General features: G+C 44.1%; 1 protein-coding gene across 2 annotated transcripts; it reads right to left on the bottom strand.

The window, feature by feature from the left end:
- ETFBKMT (electron transfer flavoprotein subunit beta lysine methyltransferase) lies at positions 1–8373 on the bottom strand. 2 transcript variants are annotated; one of them, XM_030468851.1, is made up of 4 exons: positions 8289–8373; positions 5982–6420; positions 1597–1727; positions 1–895 (listed from the first exon to the last, which is right to left on the bottom strand). In XM_030468851.1, the coding sequence occupies exons 2-4, from the start codon at positions 6299–6301 to the stop codon at positions 531–533; spliced, it is 816 nt and encodes a 271-aa protein (XP_030324711.1). In that variant the 5' UTR covers positions 6302–6420; positions 8289–8373; the 3' UTR covers positions 1–530. The 2 variants fall into 2 exon arrangements, with proteins under 2 accessions (XP_030324711.1, XP_030324720.1); XM_030468860.1 differs by lacking the exon at positions 8289–8373 and adding an exon at positions 8090–8214.
- Between the last annotated feature and the right edge of the window lie 867 nt (positions 8374–9240).

Consider the following 9240-nt stretch of genomic DNA (forward strand, 5'->3'; position numbering starts at 1 on the left):
TAAATTTTTATTACAGAGGGGAAAGGGGAGATTTAAATTAGTTACTTTGACATTTAGAAGAGATATCCAGAAAAAGAGCAAGGCACTTTAAGTTGAGCATAGTATGAGCTCTAGTAATCTAGCAGAGAGTCTTACGAAGAACAGCAATAATTTTCTCTGTAAATTGGCTGCAAGAATCTGTGAAAGCAGTGCCAGTAATCTTTCAGCCACTGCCTTCTTCCTGCAGCAGTATGCTGGATGTCCAGAACATTTCACAATAGCGTAAGAGAGCAAGACATGAATATACATGAAAAACATCAAGCATGCAAACTCTTACATGTAACTCTTCTTTGGATTTGCACTCCAGCTCAGCCCCTTTGAATACAGGTTTCATGTAGTTTTTACCTCAAAGGGAGCAAAATCAGTACAGTGAAAGCACAGTAATCTACTTTGTATCAAGAGATATGTTCTATGTTTAATTCTCATTTTCATTTTACATACTTACAAAAACAAGCCAACCACATGAGACAAAATTCTTTAGGAAGTGAGCTTCAACAGTTTTCTAAGCTATTTGTGGGCTGATAACTCCAGACAATACTTGATGTTAATCCATTGTTTTCTTGTCTAGTATATTCAGGAAGTGAATATTCTATAACTTTGTGCAAATGGCTGTGAATGCTGTGGCTTAAAAACTGATGCCTGCCAGGGTCACCAATGAGCACTTCAGTTTGCTGTATCCTGATGCATTTTCTCAGCCAGTGATGCAGACCATCAGCAAGTTGTTCATCATAAAACATATCTCCTAGAACAATTAGGTCCCAGTTGCCAGCCTCTGAATTAATGATGTTCTTAATGGTGATGGGGAAGGGATTCATGTGGTTCAACTCACAGTTCAAGATCATTGCCATTCCTGCAACTGAAGTCAAAGTAAAATGCAAGTTACATTTTAGGACTCTGCTGTTCAGTCCCCTTACAAATTTCCTTGACACATCTGTCTCTTAAATGTTTGTGTATCCTATCTAGGGACTTCCACAGTTTACATTATGGGGCAAAATCTGGCATAAAGTGATGGAATTTTGTCCTCATTGCACCATGACACAGGGAAGAAATATTCTTGGAATGGATACAAATGAACACCAATCACAAATAAAACCAGAATATCCAACTGCCTTAATCTATGGATATACTTCCTCCCTAACCAATGAGTAATTAAATTATGAATAAACTGCATTAATAAGTCAGTTATGGGAAAACTAAGTCGGGGGAAAAAAAGGCAAAATCTAAGTCCCAACATAACAAAGTGTAGGAAAATGCTGTGGTCCTACAGAAGCCTTTGTGCAACCTGTGCTTGGACTTTTCTGGTACAGGAACACTTGACAGAAACTTTGCTGTTTATTCATTTTAAGTATCTGTGGAAATATCCTCAGTGCAAGAGAGGCTGGTACAACCCAGCTTCTAGTACTGGCAAAAAAAAAAATTAACCTTTTCAGCATTCTTAGAATCCTGTTTGGAACCTGAATTTCTCCCAGATGAAGCAAAGAAAAGCCTGAGTTAAATGTGCTTTAAAAAATATTTCTTTAATTTTTTTACACAGAGATGAAAACAAAAAGGTCTTACTAGGGTCAATGTCATTAGCAAGGACTTGTGATGCACCACTCATCATAGCAGCTATTGCTGTTGCTCCACATCCACTTCCAAGATCCAAAACTGATCTTCCTTTAACAACACATGGATTATCTAGGATGTACCTGAAAAAAAAAAAAAAAAAGCCAAACTGTTAGAGCACAAATTTCTCAGTTTTGCATTACACTGTATAGGAGCTCTTACCATACATGTAATGAAGCATTATATCTTAAAAACACAATTCCCCATGTGCAGCCATTACCTAGATCCTTATTTGTTTCTGCTGATAGAACAATCAAAAACCATCACCTTTCTCTCATACTTCTACCCCACCTCCCCCCAAGAAAGAAGAAACCAAGTGTAGTAAACAATGTTTCATTTCAAACAGCTCCTTTTCCAATAGGTGAGCTAATATCTATCTAATAAATAGACCCGGACTACAAGGTGACTAAAATTCTTGGCATCAGAACAGGAAAGTAAGGAGTTCTAGAAATTAATAAAAACAAAGTGACTGAAGAAACATGAAGATGTATGCGCAGTGAGTATTGCACCCATCAAAGGACAAGGCCGAGCCACTGCCCTAAAATACTGCTTATGCAACTGCTTGGGAGAAAGAAGACTTTCTTCTCTTTTTTTTTCCTGAGCAGACACACAGATGCAAATACTTCTGCTTAATGTTGTTGGTGAGTACCAACAAAAACATGAGAATAAAGCAGCACTAAGCAGAAAAAGTATCTTTGTTCAGTTGCTGACACCTGCTGGAAAACCTGTAGGTTGGAAATGGAGAACTGAAAGCTGGCAAGCAGTGGTTATGTTAAGCACTACAAATTATGCAGTCATTACTGAGGGTTCAGAATTCTAACAATTGCCTTGAAATTCAACAATCTTCTGCAAAGGGGAAGGGCCCTAAGTGACAGGGGCAAGAGGCCTAGGGGACATAAATTACTGCAAATTGCCATAAAATTTACTACCCATTGCCAAAACTTCTGTTACAAGTAGAAATAGGAAAGTATTCTACATTTGTGTTGTCTTCTGGCATGGAGGCTGATGGATGACTCTTCATGCAGGGTTACTGGTCAGCACAGCTGTTGCAGGTGGGTTCCAGTGCAGAGAATTGTAATGGAAAGACTGGTGCAGATGGTGGGTGGGTGGATGGATGGACAGATGGAAATGCCTGGATGTAGAAGCACCAGCAGGAATGTCAGGAGGAGGCCTTATACAAGTGTCAAGTATTAACGGCACGTAGATCCCTGTGAACCCAGATTGGAAGAACAAAAGACAGCCTACCCTCAAACTGGATTTGGTTTGAGCCAATAAGGGACCACAGCAGGAAGGCAGAGACCAAGACCAAAGATACAGAATACCCAGACCAGGAACCCAGGAGACATGATAAGGACGTGACATCCATCCCGTGCCTCCTGTTCTACATTTCGTCATAAGGAATCCTACCATTCCTACCATTCCTTGGTGCTTGTGAGTATGTGGTTATGAATTCCATGAGTGAACCTGGCTCAGTTCCAATGAAAATCACCTTCTCCTGTAAGGTCTGGCAACCAGCAGCAAAAGGAAGACTAGGAAAGGTGTGGGGCCCCTCAGAAAGGAAATAAGAGAACTAGGGATATGGAGTTTCTCAACAACCTCTTTACTTCAGCTTTCACTGGCAAGGGCTCCAGACACACTCCTGAAGTCACAGAAGGAAATGGCAAGTGTTGGAAGGAAGAACTGACAATTGTAAGTGAAGATCATGTTTGTGACCATCTGAAGAACCTGAAAGTATACAAGTCCATGGGACCTGATGGGATACACCCATGGGTACTGAGGAAAACTGGCAAATGTGGTTGCAAAACCACTGTCTATTATATTCCAAAAGTCATGGCAGTCCTGTGAACTCCCCACTGATTGGAAAAGGGGAAACATAACTCCCATTTTCAAAAAGGGAAAGGAGGATCCAGGGAACTATAGGCCAGTCAGTCTCACCTCTGTGCCTGGTAAGATCATGGAGCAGATTCTCCTGGAAGCACTGGTGAAGCAGATTAGTAATGAAAAGGTGATTGGGTATAGTCAGCACAGCTTCAGCAAGGGTAAATTGTGCCTGGCAAACCTTGATGCCTTCTAGGCAAAGGTCACAGCATCAATAGACAGGGGAAGAGCAACCGATATCATTTACCTGGACCTCAGCAAAGCCTTCGACACTGTCTGGCATCACATCCTGGTCTCCAAGCTGGTAAAACATGGGTTTGATGGATGAACCATTTGGTAGTTAAAGAACTGACTCACCTGGAGTACTGTGTCCAGTTCTGGAGCCCCTATTACAGGAGGGACATGGACGTGCTGGAACATGTCCAGAGAAGGACCATGAGGATGATCTGAGGGCTGGAGCACCTCTGCTATGAAGACAGACTGAGAGAGTTGGGGTTATTCAGTCTGAAGGGGAGAGGGCTCCAAGGAGACCTTATCGTAGCCTTCCAGTGTCTGAAGGGGGCTACAAGAAACCTTCTGAGGTATGTTTTAGGGTGCCAGGTAGTGATAGGACAAGGAGGAATGGATTCAAACTATAGGAGGGTAGATTCAGATTGGAAGTTATGAAGAAGTTCTGAGAGTGGTGAGACAGTGGAACAGGTTGCCCAGAGAGGCGGTGGAAGCCCCATCCCTCGAAGTTTTTAAGGCCAGGCTGGACAGGGCTCTGAGCAATCTGATCTAGTGGGAGGTGTCCCTGCCCATGGCAGGGGGTTTGGAACAAGACAATCTTTAAGGTCCCTTACACTATTCTATGATGATACTGTTACTCTAATCCTGCAGCAGTATCTGCTACTTTGAAGCAGATGTTTACAGATGTTCTCTTTTCTAAAGATGTTCATCTTTTCTAAAGGGCACCCAGGCAGGACATTTGTGCAGAGGCTCAGCAGCTCAGCTGGTTGGCAATACTTGCCCTGCAGCCTCCACTTCCCTAAGGAGAGGCTGTAGTTGAGCAACAGGATGGGGGACAGGGATGGGACTGCCACAGAAAGCACTCCATTCCCCCTTCTAAAGGCTATGTTTGGTTTTGTAATGGCTTCCCTGTGGTAACTTCTGCAGAAGATGATCTGGCCTAATGCTTCAAGTCCCTTGCTTCCAGCTGAGTGGTTCTCAAGTTACTGCTAATGTTTGTGGTGGCTGAGGACAGCTGGAAAGGACTGCACCTCCTGGCATGCACACAGTGCATTACGCTGCTGTTGGAGACTGCTGTCTGCTGTGCTGGGTTTAGGATGCATCTTAGGTTACACCAAGAGGAACAGCTTGAAATAGGAGATTCCTGATGTTGTAGAAATGCCAAATGAGAAACGAGAAGAGTTATGGAAGCAGCATGTTTTCAGGCTCCCTTTTTTCTCTACTTGTCCTGATGATGCAGCTAATTTCTGACATCTCCAGTATATCAAAACAAGTGCATAAAAAATCAGTCAATAAAGTACTGAAATATCTGGGCATATGAACCATACAATAACAAAACATAGATATTGCCTTACATAATTTAATTATGCAATGTTTAGGAGTGCTCTAGTTCATCAACATGGCAGGCTCATCAAGTCACAATATTACTGTAAGACTCATCCTTTTCCTGGTTAAAAATGCCCTCCTATTTATGCTGTCTTGCAGACAAACAGCAAAGCCCCAATTCAGATCCTTCCTTTCCCTCTATGGGGGGGGGAATATCTGATAGCTTATTCTTTGCTGTAACAATTACAAACTTTTCCTGCTGTTCAAAATGAAATATTTGATTTTTAAAGACTAACTGGGAATCAGAAACATTAAAGACATTTGGACAGTAAGTGGACAAAACTAAAACATGGCTTCTGACATGACTAAAGGACAGCCACAATAGGACTTGGCAATAAGGCTGCTGGAATCCCAAATGATGAAAATGGTTCATGCTAATCATCACTCCAAGCACATCAGCATAAATCTACTCACACATCCCTACACTTGTCTGTCTCCAAAACCAACCAAACAAAACAACCCAACTACCCCACGTGTAATGACAAAATAGCAATACTGCTGTTGGGATTGACAATGAGTGACAGAATTAAACACATCACTATGTTTTGATGGCAACCACACAGCCCCTTTTTCACTGACCCAAATTCAGCCCTGTTGTTGATGCGTTGCCACTCGAGACAACAAACTGCAGCTTATGAGCCATGAGTTATTCTATACACAGCAGGTGCTGAAACTGGAAAAAGCAGAGATTGTGTATCACTTGTATAAGCAGGGAGGAAGATGGATAATGCTCTTTCTTACAAGGCAAACACACATCACTAGGAATCACTCAAGCAGAGCTAGGTCTGACACCCTGGCCCACAACACACAGGACTTCAGCAACTTCGGTGATGCATGCTGCATACCTGGAGAGGGCTTGGCCTCCTGGCCAGTAAATTGCCCAGAAGGGGTCCCCATAAGGCCACAGGTCAGGTTTTTCCCTCCAGAACCTGCAGTGAGGGGTGAGGAGGCGTAGTCGTATCTCTGGTGTGAGATGCCCACTGCTGGTGACCTCTGTGTTCTCCTCCAGAAATGCTCTCACCTCAGGGTCCAGAGCCTTGCCAGAGCTCCAGTGGCAGCAGCGCTTCCAGCGAAGAGAGGGGCCACCCCTCCTGCTCCTCCAAGCTCTGGCAAAGGTGTTCTGCCTGCCCACAAGGAGGAGGCACTTCCAGCTGGGGAAGGCCATGTCTCCTCAAGGACAAATCTTCCCCACGGAGAACTTGGAGTACAACTTATCTGATGAGTACAAGAAGGCTGGAAACAAACTCACGGGCTGTTGTTTCTCATAGTGATGGATCACAATTCCTGAAAGAAAAACAATGCTATGTAAGTGATGTTTCTACAGTGACCTCAAGGCTAAGCATTATCAGGACTTCAGGAAGAGGAGATCGATGTGCTCACTATTTTGTAATTGTTTTCTCTCTCCCATGGTGGTTTTCATAAAAAACCAGAATAATGCATGAAGAAAATCAGCTTTAGCCCACCCCTGTCAAATTTGCACAACAGGAGAACTGTGGTCAGCTTCGCCATCTAGAGCTGTGCAGGTTGTCCTTAAAAATAAAAAAAACTAGAGAAAGGGTCAGTATGAAAAATATGCTAATAAAACAAAGCCTTAAAATATGGTATTTCATTACTTCATGTTGGTTTTATTTGTATCTTTAGTAAAAGTTCCTATGTGTTCAATAGCATTTTTGTTGTGTGCTGTCCTCTAGGTACTGTAATATATGTTGATGAATTTGTATTCCTAAGCAGTAAAATTCAGGAAAGAATTAAACTGAGAAAGAAGTGAATAGGGGGATAGACAAAGCAGTTGAGACATGTAATTTTCCACTGAAACAGTGTGAACAATACAAGGCCCTAACGAGGCTAACTTCTGTCTTGAAGATAATTAGAAGAGTAGGTCCTGTTCTTAAAACAAGACACTGCCAAGGCTAACTAGGCACTCAAGGAATGTGGACATCTGCACAAAAAGAACATAAAGATGTCACAACCAGCAGATAAGGGGAAAGCTATGGCTAGGGTCTGATATCTCCTTGTACCAGTACTGTGTGTTAGTTTGATTGCTTACTAAAAGCTATGAACTTCCCCCTGACAAACTTTGCTGTTTAGGCTGACAGGCCAGGTATGTCTTTGCTTAAATCACTGGGGTGAGGGCTTTGTATTTTTATTACAAATAAAGAGATGCAACTGAAAGTTTTGCATTTTTCCATATTTGAGAATGCCATTCAACAGAGTCCATGTAATTAATTAATGTAATTAACAACTGCCTTCCCAAAGGCGGAGCTATATAATCCCCATCTGCCTAAGGGAAGTTAACTGAAATCAGAGATATAAATCTTGCCAGTTAATGCTGTGTGCTGCTTTTTCCCCCATGAACTGCTGCAAACCAGCAAGGCTGAGATTTGCTAGCATGTATTCTGCATTGCCTGTCATGACGGTTACTCTTTTTAAAATAATTGACTGTAGGGAAATATCTGCCAAGAGCTCTGTGCTCCAAATGCCAAACTGGGCTTCAGCGTTCAGTGCAGGAAAGCATCGGGATAGCGTTTGGCACTCCTGGCCTCCCCATCTCATTGGAAATAAAATTAGTGAGCAAGCAGAACTTGGAAAAGGGGACAAAAACAAGATCAAGCAAAATAAAAATAAAAATAAAAATAAAAATAAAAATAAAAATAAAAATAAAAATAAAAATAAAAATAAAAATAAAAAACAACCCCCAAACACCAACCTAGCAAAAAAAAAAACAAAACCCAAACCAAAATAGCAACGAAACAAAAAACCCAATTCCTACGTTTTGTTTTGGTTTTTTTTTGACAGCAGCAGGTGCCTTTCACAGCCTAACCACACCGACCCCACGTTTCCCACCCTGGGAAGCCAGATCAGATCAACCAAGGCCTGAGGCCACCCGCTTCGCCCCTTCGTGACTTCGCATCCACCCATCCCTCCAGCATCCCGGGGCGAGCTGAGCACCCACCACTCTGCGAACCGCGGGCTGAGGCAGGGGGAAGGCCGGCACCGGGGCCACAGCCTGAGCCGCCCCATTCAGGCCCGGCCGCGCCGAACCGAGCCGCTACGGCTGTCACTCTTTCGGGCCCGGCCGGGCCGCCCGGCCACGACCGCACCGCCCCTCGCCGGGGCGGGACCGATGCCGGGCGCTGCCGGCCCACACGTACCTGCACCCCCGGGCCGCAGTCGCTGCTGCCGCCGCCGTGGGTTGCGCCCCGCTGCGCTGCGCGGAGGCCGGGCGGGGGAGGGACGGGCTCCTGCCCGCCCGCCCGCCCTTAAAGCGGCAGATCCGCGGAGCGTGGGGTGTCGGTACCGGCTCCGGTACCGCCAGCTTGGTGCTTGGGGGTGTGGGTTTTTTTCGGGGCAGCGGCCTGGGCCTGCTCCTCTCTACCTCTGAGTCGCTGATCAGCGGCATGTGCTGGTTTCATTCCTGCTTCATTTAAAATACCTTTTAAAAGGACTTGCGTTAATGTGAAACTCGTTCTGTGTTTTGAAATGTTAATAAAAACCTAAGTGGGAAAAGGAGTAATAACTGGAACCTGTAATAATAGCTATAGTAATAATAGCAAGGAGTAATAACAGTAACCCTGGGAATGCTCAAGTCCGGGGGTTTGATCAACCTCGCCTAGTGGAAGGCATCCTCAACCATGCAGGGGGGTCAGAGCTACCTGGTCTTTAAGGTCCCTTCCATCCCATACTTTTCTGTGATTCCATAATCTCCAAACTTGACGGTGATGAAAATGAGAACTTTTTTGGTTTTGTTTTTTCTTTTGAACATCGGATCAAGGCTGCTGTCAAACGTGGTACAGCCTCACCAAGGTTTCCCAACCTGAAAAACCAACACCTATCAAAGGTACTTTAAGACCAGCCAGCCAGTGCTCTGGTGCCAGGTCTGTTCCTTGGGTGAGCTGAACCTTTGTCTTCTCCTCCACATTTCTTTTCCCCCTGTTCCAACCACCCCGTTAATATTTCCACCGCTCTAGAGAGCCCTTTGCTTCTCTCCTCACCAAACTCTCTCAGATGTGGAGGCGAGGAGAAGGCTTCCATTGAAGCACTATTTTGTTGTTGTCACTCATGGAGGCACAGCTCTGCTTCAGATAAGCACCTGGCAGCCTACAA

The sequence above is a fragment of the Calypte anna genome, chromosome 1, assembly GCF_003957555.1.
Source record: "Calypte anna isolate BGI_N300 chromosome 1, bCalAnn1_v1.p, whole genome shotgun sequence".
NCBI lineage: Eukaryota > Metazoa > Chordata > Aves > Apodiformes > Trochilidae > Calypte > Calypte anna.

Bases quoted from the DNA above. Each gene is read 5' to 3' on its own strand.
- ETFBKMT (XM_030468851.1), bottom strand. From the start codon at position 6,301: ATGGCCTTCCCCAGCTGGAAGTGCCTCCTCCTTGTGGGCAGGCAGAAC. The intron at 1,728-5,981 runs GTATGCAGCATG...TTTTTTTTTCAG, and splicing joins GGAGGCCAAGCCCTCTCCAG to GTACATCCTAGATAATCCAT. The intron at 896-1,596 runs GTAAGACCTTTT...CTTTGACTTCAG, and splicing joins TGCTAATGACATTGACCCTA to TTGCAGGAATGGCAATGATC.